Source organism: Moschus berezovskii, chromosome 23 (genome assembly GCF_049115385.1).
Source record: "Moschus berezovskii isolate FMDL1 chromosome 23, NW_MosBer_1.0, whole genome shotgun sequence".
Taxonomy (NCBI): domain Eukaryota; kingdom Metazoa; phylum Chordata; class Mammalia; order Artiodactyla; family Moschidae; genus Moschus; species Moschus berezovskii.
In genome coordinates this window covers 21085977-21103294 of record NC_142482.1, presented here as the reverse complement: position 1 = coordinate 21103294, position 17318 = coordinate 21085977, and the positions used below count along the sequence as shown (strand labels likewise).

Here is a 17318-nt window from a genome sequence, read left to right as displayed (position 1 = left end):
TTGTGTTGTTGGAAGAGGATGTTTGCTATGACCAGTGCATTCTCTTTCAAAACTCTGTTAGCCTTTGGCCTGTTATTCCAGGTGTTTCTTGACTTCCTACTTTTGCATTCCAGTCCGCTATAATGAAAAGGATATCTGTTTTGGGTGTTAGTTCTAGAAGGTCTTGTAGGTCTTCCTAGAACTGTTCAACTTCAGCTTCTTCAGCATTACTGGTCAGAGCATAGACTTAGATTACTGTGATATTGAATGGTTTGCCTTGGAAACGAACAGAGATCATTCTATCATTTTTGAGATTGCATCCAAGTACTGCATTTCGAACTCTTTTGTTGATTATGAGGGCAACTCCATTTCTTCTAAGGGATTCTTGCCCACAGTAGTAGATATGATGGTCATCTGAGTTAAATTCGCCCATTCTGGTCCATTTTAGTTCACTGATTCCCAAAATGTCAATGTTCACTCTTGCCATCTCCTGTTTGACCATTTCCAATTTGCCTTGATTCATGGACCTAACATTCCAGGTTCCTATGCAAGATTGCTCTTTACAGCATTGGACTTTACTTCCATCACCAATCACATCCACAGCTGGGTATTGTTTTTGCTATGGCTCCATCTCTTCATTCTTTCTCGAGTTTCCATATGTAAGTGATAGCATATATTTGTGTTTCTCTGTCTGACTTCACTCAGTATGACAGTCTGTAGGTCCATCTATGCAAATGGCATTCTTTCTTTCTTTTTTATGACTAATATTCCATTGTATATATGTATGACATCATCTTTATCCATTCCTCTGTTGATGAACTTTAGGTTGTTTCCAATAGTCCCAGCTATTGTAAATAGTGTTGCAGTGAACACTGGAGTGCATGTATTATTTCAAATTATGGTGTTCTCTGGATATATGCCAAGGAATGGGAGTGTAGGGGTGTATTGTAGCCCTGTTTTTAGTTTTATATTGTTCTCCGCAGTGGACGTACCAGTTTATATGCCCACCAACCATATAGAGGGGTTTCCTTTTCTCCACACCTTCTCCAGCTTTTATTGTTTATAGATTTTTGATGGCCATTCTGACCATAGTTCTGATTTGCATTTCTCTAATAATAAGTGATTATTGAGCATCTTTTCATGTGCTTTTTGTAAGGGACCTAACTTCTTGATCCTTAAAAGACATAGGCTGGGATATCTCTGGCTGAAGCGATTGTCCATTAGAGAGAGTTGGGGGCTCTGAACAGAAAGCATCTCATCCTCTGACTTTCTTTCCTGGGCAGATCCTGCTGTCACTGCTATTACCACGCCAGAATCGCCTAAGAAATGAGATTGAAGAGGCCCTGGACATGGACCTCCTTAAGCAGGAAGCAGAATACGGGTCCCTGAATGTCCCTCATCTCTCTAAGTACATTCTCAACATGATGATTCTGCTGTGTGCACCGGTTCGCGATGAGGCAGTGCAGAAACTGGAGAACATCTCAGACCCTGTTCTGTTACTGAGGTGTGAAGCTTGACCACTGGGCCAGGCACAGCTGGGTGGGACACTGGCTCACAGCCGCTGTCTCTTCCCCACTGAAGACCTGACTGACTCCTCTTTTCTGTGGTCCATTAGCTTTTCTTTTCTGAAGATGGCCTTAGATTGATTTGGCCCCCTGTATACCATCCTACCATAGGTCACTGGAATATGTAATCCTTTCTTCCAAGGAACTCAGACACCCCTATGCCAGGTTTTCTCATTGCAGTTCACACAATGTGAAGATAGAGATTGGAGACTATCCCTTTTTCAGAGTTATAGAAACCAAGACCCAGAAAGTTAAAAAAAGTGAATTGTCCAAAAATAGCACCAGAAATAACAGCAGCTGTAATCTTACTGTTCAGAGAGATTTGTTGTCAATCTGATGTATTTCCTTCTACTGACTCCTTTTTTTTTTTTCAAAGAGACATAGAATGACTGGTGTGGAAAAGTCCAAAGGCTGTAACATCCAGAGACTTACTTGTTCCTAGTTCTGCCAGTCATTCACTCTGGGCCTTGGGCCCTGGGCCACAGTGCCATCTTTTGTAAATTTCAGAGGCGAGACCTAAAGCCCCTCCCACCTCTAGAATACAGTGATTTAATGATATCTTGTGTAGGTTCCCCCACCCCCCCAGGCCTGCCACCACTGGAGAAACGAAGGAAACATCCTTTCATAGTATAAATACTCTGTTTTCTCCTGTGTTAGAGGGATCTTCCAGGTTCTGGGTCTGATGAAAATGGACATGGTGAACTACACTATCCAGAGTGTTCAGCCCCAACTGCAGGAACATTCCATCCAGCACGAGCGAGCGAAATTTCAGGACCTGCTCAACAAGCAGCCCGGTAAGCATATGAACGTGAGGGAAAGCGGGGGCGGGGCGGTGGGGGGAAGTATGACCTTGGGTTTTGACTTTATGATGTGAGAGGGAACTCTGCCTCTGTTTAGGAACAGAAAGTTTCTCGCTCAAACTAGGGGCAGCAGAAGGCACAGTTATCTAAGCCAGAAAGACTCCCCCAGCCAAAACATTTCCCTACTGAGGGGGAGGAGATCTCGACCCGCGGTTCCGAGGCGCGGGGGTGGTGCTGAGGGTGCCTCTGCTCTGCGCAGGCTTCCTGGATCACACCACCCGGTGGCTGACCCGCGCGGCCACAGAGCTGTCCGCGCCGCTACCCAGCGGCCCCGACGCTGCCGATGCCACCAGCTTGGCCTGCTCCTCCCCCAGCGAGGCGGCCAACAGCCCGGAGCCCCTCAGCCCCACCATGGTGCTGTCCCAGGGCTTCCTGAACCTCCTCCTCTGGGACCCTGAAGACGACGAGTTCCCTGAGGTAGGAGGGGGCGCCTGGACCTGTGGTGCGGCCGCAGGGCCTTCCCGGGCCGCCCCCCTGACGGCCCACCCCGCCTGCTCCCCCAGACCCTGCTGACGGACAGAGCGCGGCTGCAGGAGCTGGAGGCACAGCTGCGCCAGCTAACCATCCTGGCCTCCGTCTTGCTGGTTTCCAGCAGCTTCTCTGGCAGTGTCCTGTTTGGCTCGCCTCAGTTTGTGGATAAGCTGAAACGTGTAACCAAAGCCCTGTTGGTGGTGGAATTCAAGTCCAGGTGAGCTGCAGAGTTCTATTTTAGACTGTAATGGTGTGAGGACACGGACACTGAGGCGAGATGCCTCACGTCCCGGCGAACCGGAGGGCCCTGTGGACTCAGCCAGAGATGTGGGCATCTTTCCTTAAGTGCTCTTGAGGCTTCTCTTTGTAAATTTTTATGGAGGTGTAACTGATTTACTGTTCATGGTGTTCTCAAGGCAAGTATACTGAAGTGGTTTGCCATTCCCTTCTCCAGTGGACCACATTCTGTCAGACCTCTCCACCATGACCCGCCCGTCTTGGGTGGCCCTACACGGCATGGCTTAGTTTCATTGAGTTAGACAAGGCTGTGGTCCGAGTGATCAGATCGACTAGCTTTCTGTGATTATGATTTCAGTGTGTCTGCCCTCTAATGCCCTCTTGCAATACCTACTGTCTTATTTGGGTTTCTCTTACCTTGGACGAGGGGTATCTCCTCACAGCCACCCCTCCTGACCTTAAACGTGGAGTAGCTCCTCTCGTTCCTTCTGCACCTGCACAACCCCTGCCACTTGGACGTGGGGTTGCTCCTCTCAGGGTAGCTCGGACTTGGGGTAGCAAGAGAGTTCCAGAAAAACATCTATTTCTGCTTTATTGACTGTGCCAAAGCCTTTGACTGTGGATCACAATAAGCTGTGGAAAATTCTGAAAGAGATGGGAATACCAGACCACCTGACCTGCCTCCTGAGAAACCTGTATGCAGGTCAGGAAGCAACAGTTAGAACTGGATATGGAACAACAGACTGGTTCCAAATAGGAAAAGGAGTACATAAAGGTTGTATATTGTCACCCTGCTTATTTAACTTATATGCAGAGTACATCCAGAGAAGGCAATGGCAAGCCACTCCAGTACTCTTGCCTAGAAAATCACATGGACAGAGGAGCCTGGTGGGCTGCAGTCCATTGGGTCGCTACTAGTCGGACACAACTGAGCGACTTCACTTTCACTTTTCACTTTCACACATTGGAGAAGGAAATGGCAACCCACTCCAGTGTTCTTGCCTGGAGAATCCCAGGGATGGCGGAGCCTGGTGGGCTGCCGTCTAGGGGGTCGCACAGAGTTGGACACTACTGAAGCGACTTAGCAGCAGTAGCAGCAGCAGAGTACATCATGAGGAACGCTGGGCTGGAAGAAGCACAAACTGGAATCAAGATTGCTGGGAGAAATATCAATAACCTCAGATAGGCAGATGACACCACCCTTATGGCAGAAAATGAAGAGGAACTAAAGAGCCTCTTGATGAAAGTGAAAGAGGAGAGTGAAAAAGTTGGCTTGAAGCTCAACATTCAGAAAACTAAGATCATGGCATGTGGTCCCATCACTTCATGGGAAATAGATGGGGAAAAAGTGGAAACAGTGTCAGACTTTATTTTTTTGGGCTCCAAAATCACTGCGGATGCTGATTGCAGCCATGAAATTAAAAGACGCTTACTCCTTGGAAGGAAAGTTATGACCAACCTAGATAGCGTATTAAAAAGCAGAGACATTACTTTGCCAACAAGGGTCTGTCTAGTCAAGGCTATGGTTTTTCCCGTGGTCATGTGTGGATGTGAGAGTTGGACTGTGAAGAGAGCTGATCTCCGAAGAATTGATGCTTTTGAACAGTGGTGCTGGAGAAGACTCTTGAGAGTCCCTTGGACTGCAAGGACATCCAACCAGTCCATTCTAAAGGAGATCAGTCCTGGGTGTTCATTGGAAGGACTGATGCTAAAGCTGAAACTCCAATACTTTGGCCACCTCATGCGACGAGTTGACTCACTGGCAAAGACCCTGATGCTGGGAGGGATTGGGGGCGGGAGGAGAAGGAGATGACAGAGAATGAGATGGCTGGATGGCATCACTGACTTGATGGAGATGAGTTTGAGTGAACTCAGGGAGTTGGTGATGGACAGGGAGGCCTGGCGTGCAGTGGTTCATGGGGTTCCAAAAAGTTGGACATGACTGAGCGACTGAACTGAACTGATTTACAGTGTTGTGTTAGTTTCGGATGCACAGCAGTGTAAATTGGTCATACAATGATCCTCTCTTTTTTATATTCTTTTCCCACACGGGCCATTACAGAGCATTGAGTAGAGTTCCCTGTGCCGCATCAGTTCAGTTCAGTCGCTCAGTCGTGACTGACTCTTTGTGACCCCATGAATCACAGCACACCAGGCCTCCCTGTCCATCACCAACTCCTGGAGTTCACTCAAACTCATGTCCATCGAGTCGATGATGCCATCCAGCCATCTCATTCTGTGTCATCCCCTTCTCCTTCCCCCAATCCTTCCCAGCATCAGAGTCTTTTCCAGTGAGTCCTTATTAGTGATCTGCTTTATATGCATCAATCTCAATCTTCCAATTTATCTCCCTCCTCTGCTTGAGACTTCTAACAAAGAAAAATAAAACTTTCTTCCAGCAGGGCAGTATGGAGGATTGTTTACTATAAAATGATTCATTGTGTTGTTGCTACAGAGGAATCTTTCTCTAGCTGTGTGGGCTGGTCTTACCTAACTCCAGGAGCCAGTCAGCAGTGTTGACTGAGCATCCACTGAGTGCAGGGTGACACACCCTGGAAAAGGAGAAAGTGAAATCAGAAGGCCAGGTTTGTCTTTGTAATTGGTGAGAGTAGGACAGATGGCCATGGAAAATGTCCAAGAAAGTCTTAAAAAAAGTGTACATATATAAATTACATGGAGTTGAAATGTACTGCGTGGATATGCAACCCCTGTCCAGAGTTGATTTTATAGTTTATATTGTTTTCCAAGAAGAACGTGGTATTGTACAGAGAAGACTGGAGGGTAATGGTGGAAACACTGCCCTGCCCACTGGGCTCAAGCTCCCAGGGTCTGGGGTGAGGGTGGCAGGGTGGCTGGGCGTTTCCCTGGCACAGGCCCGACTTAAGGTGTGGAGCTTTGGGGCTCGTGGCCACCCCCAGGTCCCAGCTCGCTATCCTCCATGGTCTAGGCCTGAGGAGGAGGCTATGCTGACTGTGAGCGAACAGGTGGCTCAGGAGATCCACCAGAGCCTCAAGAACATGGGCCTGGCTGCTCTGAGCAGCGACAACACGGCCTCTCTGATAGGGCAGCTCCAGAACGTCGCCAGGAAGGAGAACTGTGTCCGCAGTGTCATTGGTGAGTGTGCCCATCGGGGTGAGAATGGTGAGGGGAGAGGCTGATCCCGACCCTTGGACATTGCTCACTGAGCCATTTAACAATAAAAAGCATGATGACTGGGCAAGTCGCTGGGTCGACTTTAGTTTTTGCAAAATGCTGGGTTGAAAATATATCCCTTTTAGTTTAAAGATTGCCCCTATGAGGTTTCCCTGGTGGTCCAGTGGTTAAGAGCCCACGCTTCCACTGCAGGGGGCTTGGGTTTGATCCTTGGTCGGGGAAGTTCTGCATGCTGTGAGGTGCAACCAAAAATTTTTTAAAAAGACAAAAAATAAAGGCTGACTCTGTTGGTTCTAAGGGAGATTTGCACCAGCAATTCATGGCTTCTCAGTGTGGCATACTGTCCAACTTGGTTAAGTCATCCTTGGTTTTCTGTGTCATTTCTGATAGGGGCTTCCAGGTAGCTCAGTGGCAAAGAATCTGCCCACCAAAGCAAGAGCCACAGGAGCTGTGGGTTCGATCCCTGGGTCAGGAAAATCCCATGGACAGAGGAGCCTGGCAGGGCTCACAAAGATTCGGCATACTGTCCAACTTGGTTAAGTCATCCTTGACTTTCTGGGTCATTTCTGGCTACAGTCCAAGACATGTGACACCCACTCCCCTGCCAACAAGAAATTGATGCTGAATTAGGTTGGGGGACATGTCCCCAAAGCAGGGATTTCCCCTTTCCCATGTTGAATTGGCAGCTGTGAACTTGACTTTGCTCTTAACCTCAGCCAACTGAAGGGTCAGTCAAAGATCCTCCTATTGTATCAGACATTAGGATCTATCTGATGGATACTTAAGGAATCTTTTGAATAGAAATGTACTACTAGCCCAGTAGTTTTGGATCTTTGCTCTGTCCTTAGGAGCTGGGTCCCTTTCCAAACAAAACAGATGTTCTTCTTTCCAGATGAGTGAGTGGGTCAGTGCGTATCTCATTTAACTTTGAAGTTAGGAGTGTGGTGGGCAGTGTTTCTCCCTGAAGGTTATTTGCCTTCTCCCTTCTCACTGTCTTTCCCTGTTCACAGATCAGCGGATCCACTTGTTCCTCAAATGCTGTTTGGTTCTTGGTGTGCAGCGGTCTCTGCTGGACCTCCCTGGAGGCCTCACCCTTATTGAGGCAGAGCTGGCAGAACTGGGCCAGAAGTTCGTCAGCCTCACATACCACAATCAGCAGGTGTTCGGCCCCTACTACACGGAGATCTTAAAGAGCCTCCTCCCCCCAGCTCAGGTGCTGGAGACAGAAGTGGCGTCTCTCTGATGGCGCTGGCTCCAGGCCCTGGCTCCTTGGACCCAGCAGCGAAGCCTGCCACCAAGCAGCATGCCCTCTCCTCGTCTGCAGCCAGCACACGACGCTGCAGTGACCTAGTGTGTGAACTCAAGCTGGCCCAAATGCATCCACTAATAAACCTCTGAACTGCAAGCAAACCCCCTGCTTTGTGTGCTGCAGCCGTGGCCAGGCCCTGTGTCCTCAGCCGCCCACTAGTCGAGCAGCCAGCAGGCCCTGGTTTTTCTTCCAGGTGCCGCCTTAAGCACACGGAGTGGAGAAGCTAAGACACCCAGTACTAACACTGTTCTCTGAGGGTAAAGTTATTTCTCTAAGGGCTCTGAGAACTCTGTGGAATTACCTAAAATGTGAGTATATTTCTGGAATTTAGGAGTTTGTTTTGTCTAATTCAGTTCAGATTTGGGGATGATTGAAAAAAAATTACTGGAAACCTCATTTCCAGGACCAAATTCCCCTAAAGGTGTCATTCTTGTTTTTTTTTTAAAAAAAGTTTTATTTGGCTACACTGGGTCTTAGCTGTGGAATGTTTGGTTGTGGCAGGCTGACTCCCAGTTGTGGCATGTGGGATCTAGTTCCCTGACCAGAGATCAAACCTAGGCCCCCTGCTTTGGGAGCTGAGAGTCTTAGCCACCAGACCACCAGGAACGTTCCCCAGCTGAAGGTTTCAAATGACACAGTAAGGGGTCCGGAGGAGTAAGCGCCTCAGCTCCCTCTGCTGGGGCCTGTCCTGAAGCAGGGTGCCAGCTGGGGCCAGGCGAGCTTGGGTGTTGACTGCTCGAGGCGTCCTGTTGAGCACCCGTCTGATCATGGGATCTGCCTGGCCAATGTCCAGAGTCCAGCTTGGCCAGTTGGGGTGATGACTGGTCTGGTCAGGTTTATTCTTGGTCCTGTTCGCAGCTGAGGGGCGGAGCGAGTCTCCTGTCCCCTCCTCTCTAAGCTTAGACACCCCCTATTCTTCCCTGCAGAGGCCCCGTGGGCATCCTGGGTGGATGAACCTCCTCCCTTCTCCCCACTTGCAGGCTGGGACTCTCCCTGGCAGCTCTGCTGTTGACATCACAAACAAGAGCTGTTCTAGGAAGGACTTGGGCTTGTTGAGATCCAGCCCCTCATTGCCGTGCTGACTGTGGCTGGTCAGCCCTGACCTAGGATGGCTGGAATGAGGAACTGTTCCCTTCAGGTTTGGCCCTTTTCTTGGCAGAGGACAAGAGCGCAAACGGGGGTTTACCTGTGTGCTCTCAAGGTACTGTGACGACAGCCACTATTCTCACCGTTTTGGGAGACGGGGGGAGCTCAATATAGCACACTTAGAACATCCAAAGGGGCATTTGAGTTCCATTAGCCCAGGGTTTCTCCTGATTGACTTCTTAAAAACAATGGACTTACTGACTGAGCCGGGCCTTAGTTGCGGCACTCGGGGTCCTTGGTTGTAGTGTGCGAACTCTTCGTCTGGGCGTGGGGGATCTAATTTCCTGATCACGGCTCAAACTGGGACCCCTGTATTGGGAAGGTTAGCCCCTGGACCACCAGGGAAGTCCCTGATTGCCGTTTTAGAGTAGAGCCTAGTTAGTGACAGAACCAGGCCACCAGTGGACTCTTGCTGTGACCAGAAAAGCTGGAGGTCCTGGGTCGTTTCAGTTTCCAGTCTTGTAGCTAGACAGCCTCAGGATGGGGAAGCCCAGGCTCAGGGGTGTGTTTAAATAAACAGCCAGTCTTGCCTAGATAGCTTCTCTGATATGTAACTGTTACAGTTTGTTGAAAATCTGTATTTTGGAAGCCTCATTATCTTAGAGGCTGAAGTGCTCCGAAGGGGTTTCTGAGAAGAGGACTGCCTGATTGGTGGGCGCAGATGCTGGGCTGGCCGTGAGAACTGCTTTGTACTTAAGATCTAGAATGATCGATTTTTTAGAAATGTTGAGTTTATTTTCCTGTGCTTCCATGTGGAGGAGACAGGGATCCTGAACTCAGCAAGGACAGACAGCTCCATTCAACCCTGCCCACAGTTTGAGGACACATACTTCAGTTTCTCATTTCCCCTTCCCCAGCCCTGGTGGCACTAATCTGCTATTTCAGTGGATTTTCTGACTCCAGGCAAATGGAATCATAGTATGAGGTCTTTTGTGACAGACTTCTTTCACTTAGTGTGTTTTTAAGACTCATCATATTGTAGTGTATTTCAGAAGTTAATTCCTTTTAATGGCTAAATAGTATTCCATTATACAGATACATTGGGGGCTTCCCTGGTGACTCAGATGTGAATGCTTGTGTGCAAGTTTTTGTTTGGACACTTGTTTTCAACGCTTTTGAGGATATACCCATATATCCAAGCGTAGCATTGGTGGGCCACATGGTGATTCTGTAGAATTATTTAGAAACTACTAAACTGTTTCCACAGCAGCTGTGCCACTTTATATTCCCATGAGGGTTCTGATTTATCCACATTTTCACCAAAACTTGTTTGCTTTTTTCTTTTTTTAACTTATAGACATCTTAGTGGGTGTGAAGTAGAATCTCATTGTGGCTTTGACTTGCATTTCCCTAACAGCTAGTGATGTCGAGCATTTTTTCATGGTAATTGGGCGTTTGTATATCTTTGGAGAAACGTCCATTTTAGTCATTTGCCCATGTTTGAATTGGGTTGTTTTGTTATTGAGTTGTAAGAGTTCTTTATGTATTTTGGATACTAGACCGTTGTCAGATACGTAATTTGAAAATATCTTCTTTCATTCTGTGTGTAGTCTTTTCACTTTCTTCATCATATCCTTTGCACAGAATTTTTAAAATATTTATTTGGCTGCCCCAGGTTTTAGTTGCAGCATGTGGGATCTAGGTCCCTGACCAGGGATTGAACCTGGGCCCCCCCGCATTGGGAGTGTAGAGTCTTAGCCACTGGACCCCCAGTTTTAATTTTGATGAAGTCTAGTTTACCAGGTTTTCTTTTTATGAATTGTGCTTTGGGTGTCAAGTCTAAGAACTGTTTGTCCAGGCCTAGGTCCCAAAGATTTTCTCTTGTGTTTTTCTGCCAAAAGTGTTATAGTTTTATGTTTGAAGTTAATTTTTATGTAAGATGTGAGACTTAGGTTAAGATACTATTTTTTTCTTTTAATTATGGATATCCAATTGCTCCAGCATCATTTGTTGACAAGGCACTATTTTCCTACATTGAATTTCTTTTGCACCTTTGTTAAAAAAATATTAGGCATTTTTGCATGGGTCTCTCTTCTGTTCCATTGATCTGTGTATTTTTCCTTCTTCCATACCACACAATATTGATTGTTATAGCTATATAATAAGTCTTGAAAATTGGGTAGCCTGATTCCTCAGACTTTATTCTTTTTCAAAGTTATTTTGGCTCTTCTAATTCCTTTGCCTTCTATAGACTAATCTTGCCTATGTCTATTAAAAAAAAAACATGCTGGGGTTTTGATAGGTATTATGTTAACCTGTGTATCAGTTTCCAAAGACTTGACATCTTTACTCTGTTGACTGTTCCAATCCATGGATAGTGTCTGTCTCTCCAGTTACTTCAACTTTCTTTGAGTTCTTTAATTAGCATTCTGTAGTTTTCATCATACAGGTCCTGAACGTGTTATTAGATTTGTGCCTAATAATTTTATTTTGTTAAGTGATTATAAGTGGTGTCTTATTTTTAACTGTGGTATCCACATGTTCATTTCTAGTATACAGAAATACAACTGATTTGTTTGTTTTGGCTGCACCATCTATGGTTTGTGGGATCTTAGTTCCCTGACCAAGGGTTGAATTTTAAACCCAGGCCCTCAATGTGAAGTCCTAATCACTGGACTGCCAGGGCGTTCCCTTGAGTCACTTATTCCAACATTTTTTGGGGTAGGTTCCTTGGAATTTTCTTCATAGACAATCATGTGATCTGGAAATAGGCACAGTTTTATTTCTTCCTTTCTGTTAGGAATGCTTTTTATTTTCTTAGCTTATTGTACTGGTTAGAACTCTTATTTTAAGACTGGTAATAGTGGAGTCCTTTCCTTTTTCCCAGTCTTAGGGGGGAAACACTGTATTTCACCATTAAACACAAATGTTGTAGGTTTCTTTAAAAAATGTATTTATTTGGCTGTGCTGGGTCTTAGTTGTGGCATGTGGGGTCTAGTTCCATGACCAGGGGTTTAACCCAGGCCCCCCACATTGGACATACTGAGTCTTAGCCTCTGGACCATGAGGGAAATCCCCAGTGTGGTAGATTTTTGTGGATGTTCTTTATCAGGTTGAAAAAGTTCTCCTCTGTATTAGTTTTCTATTGCTACTGTAACAAAGTCCTACAAGTTTAGTGCCTTGGGACAATGCACATCTGTTATCCTACAGTTCTGAATGTGAGAAGTTCACAGTGGGCGTTAGGGACTAAAATGAAGGTGTAGGCAGAGCTGCATGAGGCTTAGGGACGTGTTGGTTTCCTGTGGCCACTACAGCAGATGACCACAAATGTATAGTCCATTCTAAAGGAGATCAGTCCTGGGTGTTCATTGGAAGGACTGATGCTAGAGGTGAAACTCCAATACTTTGGCCACCTCATGCGAAGAGTTGACTCACTGGAAAAGACTTTAATGCTGGGGGGGGATTGGGGGCAGGAGGAGAAGGGGATAATAGAGAATGAGATGGCTGGATGGCATCACCGACTCGATGGACATGAGTTTGAGTGAACTCCAGGAGTTGGTGATAGACAGGGAGGCCTGGCGTGCTGTGATTCATGGGGTCGCGAAGAGTCGGACACGACTGAGCGACTGAACTGAACTGAATAGCTTTGGGTCGCCATTATTTGGTCTCCCACCAAGGAAGAACTTATTTCCTTGACTTTTTCCAGTTCTAGAGACAGTGCACATTCCTTGGCTGGTAGCCGCTTCCTCCAGCTTCTAAGCAGTTGCTAAACCATCACTTCCATCGTATCACCTCTCTCACTTTGACCCTCCTCCCCTCTTTTTTAATAGTCCTGGTGATTACACTGGGCTGTTGTAGATAATCCAGGATAACCTCCCCATCTCACGACCCTTGATCTTGATCACATTAGCAAAGTATCTTCTGCTACATAAGGTAACATATTCACAAGTTCTGTTAATTAGGATGTGGGCATCTTTGTTGTTGTTGCTGAACCACTCAGTCTTATCCAACTCTCTTGTGACTCCATGGACTGTAGTCTTCCAGGCTCCTCTGTCCATGGAATCTCCTAGACAAGAATACTGGAGTGGGTTGCCATTTCCTTCTCCAGGAGATCTACCTGACTGAGGGATTGAACCTGAGTCTCCTGCATTGGGAAGAGGATTCTTTACCACTGAATAACCAGAGAAGCCTGGGGACATCTTTAGGGATCTCTTGTTCACCCTCTATTTCCATTTTTATAAACCTTTTAAAAATCGTGTATGGGTATTGAATTTTGTTAAGTATTTTTCTGCAACAATTGAAGTGATTTTTCTTCTTTAGCTCATTAATATGCCTTATTACATTGCTTGATCTTCAAATATTGATCAGCCTTGCACCCCTGGAATGAACATCATTTGGTTATGATGTAAAATTCTTTTTATATGTATCTCAATTCTATTGGCTAATATTTTGTTACCGATTTTTTTATGCCTCTATTCTTGAGAGTGGTATTAGTGTTATAGCTCTCTTTTTTGTATCTCTTTTGTTGGTTTTGGCATCAGGATAATATTAGCTCATAGAACGAATGAATTAGGAGCCATTCCTCCTCTTCTGTTTTCTGAAACAAATTGTGTAGAATTGGTATTAATTCTTCTTTAAACATTTGGTAGAATTCTTCAGTGAAATCATCTGGGCTTAGGTTTTTTTTAAATTATGGATTCAGTTTTTAATGATGATTAAAATTATTTGTTTCACATGGTGAGTTGTGATTGTTTTTTGAGGAATTGGTCTGTAGTCTGAGTGGTTAAATTTATGTGTTTAGAGTTATGATAACTTTCATTTATTATTCCTTCTGATGTCTGCAGGGTCTGTAGCAACAGCCATTGTTTCATCCCTGATGTTGGTAGTCTTTTTTTTTTTCTTTTTTCTCCTCTCTTAGTTTCTGCTACAAAACTACAGATTTGTCCATTTTATTGATCATTTCATAAAACAAGTTCTTTGTTTCATTGATACTTTCCTGTTTTCTGTTTTCATTTATTATTTCTTTCTTGCTTTAGGTTTATATTGTCTTATTTTTTTTATTTATTTATTTTTTGAGGTTCTTGAGGATAGAAGCGTAGATTATCAATTTAAGCCTTTTCCTTTTCCCCAGTGTATGCATTTACTGCTGTGAATGTCCTTTTCAGCACTTCATTATCTTCCCCACAAATTTGGATGTGTTGTATGGTCATATTCATTCAATTTAATTTTTATTTTGATTTCCCTGGAGATTTCTCTTTGACTCTTAGATTACTTAAATTGTGTTATTTCCAAGTGTTTTAGAGAATTTTCTGTTATCTTTCTGTTACTGATTTTCTATTTTGATTCTGTTGTGTTTCAGGAACACACTCTTTATTATTTTAGTTCTTTTAAATATGTTGAGCTTTATTTTATGGCCCAGGATATGGTCTGTCTTGGTATATGTTCCAAGAGCACTTGAAAAAAAAGTTCATCCTGCTGTTACTGGTCCGAATATTCTGTATTGTCAGTGAGATCCTGTTGGTTGATGGTGTTGTGTTCTGTATCATTGCTGATTTTCTCTCTAGTTGTTCTACCAGCTGTTGAGTTTCCAACTGAGTTGAGTCTTCAACTCTGTATTTGTTGTATTAGTCTGCTCAGGCTGCTATAACAATGTGCCATAGAAATTTAGTTTTCACAGTTCTAAAGGCTGCAGAGTTCCAGATCAAGGTCTGGAGGTCATTTTCTGGTGAGGACTCTCTTCCTGATTTGTAGACAGTCACCCTCTTGCTGTTTTCACATGGCCATTCCTTGGCGCCTGTGTGCATCTTTATGCTATGTTAGGGCTTAAGTCTGCCAGTTAATTTTTTATTTTTTAGTTATTCTGTTTTCCTTTTTCTGTTTTTTCCTATCTCCCTGTGAGTTTCTTGAAAACATTTAAAAATTCCATTTCTGTTTCTCTCTTTCTCTGTCTTCCTCTTCTTGTAAGGCCAGTAATCCTACTGAATTAAGATCCCACCCTTATGACCTAACTTAACTTTAATTACCTCCTAAAAGCCCTATCTCCAAATGCAGTAAATTGAGAGTTAAGGCTTCAACATACAAATTTTGGAGGGACACAGTTCAGCCCAGAGCATTTGTGAATTTGTTTCCCTTTTCAACTCGGTTTTTACTTCACATATTTTACTGCTATGTTGTTTGGTACACATACATTTAGGGTTGATATGTCTTCTTGGTGCACTGAGCTTTTATGATTATATAGTACCCTCTTCTCTCTTATGATTTTCTTTGCTCTTGAAAGGTTGTTGCTGAGCCGTGAAAAATGCCGGGATCCTTGGCCTCCAGGGGAGAGGAATTCAATCCAGGGGACTTCCCTGGTGGCTCAGACGGTAAAGTGTCTGCCTACAACGTGGGCGACCCGGGTTCGATCGCTGGGTCAGGAAGACCCCCTGCAGAAGGAAATGGCAACCCACTTCAGTATTCTTGCCTGGAAAATCCCATGGATGTAGTAACGTGATAGGCTACAGTCCATGGGGTCGCAAAGAGTCGGACACTACTGAGCGACTTTGCTTTTGTGTAGTTCATTAACATAGCTTAAGAAAAACATTTCCATAAGAAAAACCACATTGGTTAGCTCAAGGTTTGAGAAAAGTTAAGTTCAGGTGGAACCAGGTGTCATCATGGCAACACAGGATTTTAAAAGAAACCTTTTAATTTTGTATAGAGAAGGGAAAAAAACTCTGACACTTGTAGATTGTTTCCTCCTGCCGCTTAAGAGAGAGAGAAAAAAATGTCTGACACTTGCAGCCTGTTTCCTCAGTTTGGAGACCCCCTAGCCTTCCTGCCTGTTACCCTCTGTCTGAAGTCTACTTTATAAGATAGCAACATAGCCACTATTTTCTTTTGATTTAATGTTTGTATTATATATCTTTTTCTATCCTTTTTTGTTAACCTGACTATATTATTGTTATTTGAAGTGGGTTTCTTATGTAGTTGGTTCATTTTAAAAAATCTCCTCCAGTCTTTTAATTGATGTTTTTAGACCATTTAAATTTAGTGTAATTATGATATGTAAGGGCTTAAGTCTGCCAATTAATTTTTAATTTTATAGTTATTGTTTTCATTTTCTTGTTCTTTTTCCTATCTCCCTGTGAGTTTCTTGAAAACATTAGAAAAATTCCATTTCTGTTTCTCTTATAGTGTTTATGAGTTTATCTCCTTGAATAACTTTTTTAGTGTTTGCTCCAGCTATTATATATATACATAACTGTCCATAGTCTATTGGTGTCATTGTTTACCAGTTCAACTAAAGTACAGAAATCTTGTTTTATATCTCACCCTCATTTATAAAATTGTTTTAAATACTTCCTCTACTTGCATTTAGAACATTAAACAGTGCTAGGATTTTGCTTCAACCATCAAACATAATTTAGAAAGCTCAGTAGGAGAGGGAAAGTCCATTGTATTTACCCATATTTTTGCTTAATGTTTATCCTTCCTGATGTTTCAAGGTTCACTTTTTTTTTTTCCTTTTTCATTTCCTTTCTAATTAGAGAAGTTTCATCATTCTTTTAGGGTAGGTCTGCTGGTGAATAAGTTCCTCAGTTTTCCTTCATCTGAGAATGTCTTGATTTTTCTTCACTCCTGAAGGATATTTTTGCTGGGTATAGAATTCTGGGTTCACAGTTCTCTTCTTTCAGCACTGGAAAAATATACTACTTCCTCCTGGGCTCCACAGTCCTGCTGACAAGTCAGCTCTGTCATTCAAATTATTTTTCCCCAATAGGTAAGATGTCATTTTTCTCTTGCTGCTTTTAAGAATTTTTCTTTTGTCTTTCATATTCAGAAAATTGTGATGACATGGATTTCTTTTTGTCTGGTTTGGTGTGTGCTCAGCTTCTTGATTCTGTAGGTTTATGAGAAGTTTTCAGCCATTATGGCATGGAGGTCTCTTTCAGCCCCACCCACTTTCTCTCCTTCTGGGATTCTGCTGACATATGTGTTTGATCTTTTGTTAGGTCCCTGAGACTCGTTTGTTTTTTTTTAGTCTATTTTCTCTGTTCTTCTAATTGGGTAATTTCTATTGTTCTGTTCTCTAGTTTGTGGATTCTTCTCTTTCTTGTTTATTCTGCTCTTGATTCCCATCGACTGAGATCTTTATTTTGGTTCTTGTTGTTAAGAGCAACCACCTAATTGCTGGGTGATTGCAAGTTCCCAGCTAGGCCTCCTCTAATGCCACCCCAGTGGGTGTTAGGGCACCTTGATATGTGGTGAGGAGGGACGTCTGGGCTCACCACTTGGCCTTTGTTGGCCTGTGGAAGGAGGGGCCAATTTTTTTTCTGTGATGCTTGAATGAATTAGAGCAGTTCATGTCTAAAAGCTGTCTTGCCAAGCTGCCTTTTAATTATACTTGCAAGAAGAACAGGAGAAAGTTCGTCTACTTGATCTTCCTGGAAGTGGAAGTTGATTTACTTTTGATAGCTGTTGTCAAGTTGTCCTTCGTTACATGTGGTGCAAAGACTGTTCTCAGTTGTTTTTATAATGATGCATTGTGCTTTGCAGAAATGTTTGATTTTTATATAGTTGAATATATAAATCCTTAAGAAAGTGAACACAGTTATGTAACATGTTTGGAAAGACCTTTCTCATACCAAGATTATGAAAATAATCTTGAAAATAATC

General features: G+C 43.9%; 1 protein-coding gene across 2 annotated transcripts in view; it reads left to right on the top strand.

The window, feature by feature from the left end:
• Positions 1 to 8608, top strand: part of TCP11 (t-complex 11) — a 42701-nt gene extending 34093 nt beyond the window's left edge. The window contains exons 4-10 of one of the 2 annotated variants that reach the window (XM_055406385.2): positions 1263 to 1483; positions 2202 to 2338; positions 2604 to 2821; positions 2908 to 3092; positions 6060 to 6226; positions 7276 to 7882; positions 8555 to 8608. In XM_055406385.2, coding sequence (XP_055262360.2) covers positions 1263 to 1483; positions 2202 to 2338; positions 2604 to 2821; positions 2908 to 3092; positions 6060 to 6226; positions 7276 to 7508 — 1161 coding nt within the window. In that variant the 3' untranslated portion in view covers positions 7509 to 7882; positions 8555 to 8608. Of the gene's footprint in view, positions 1 to 1262; positions 1484 to 2201; positions 2339 to 2603; positions 2822 to 2907; positions 3093 to 6059; positions 6227 to 7256; positions 7883 to 8554 lie in introns of those variants that run through there. The other variant, XM_088831346.1, reaches the window with a different exon arrangement.
• Positions 8609 to 17318: the final 8710 nt, after the last annotated feature.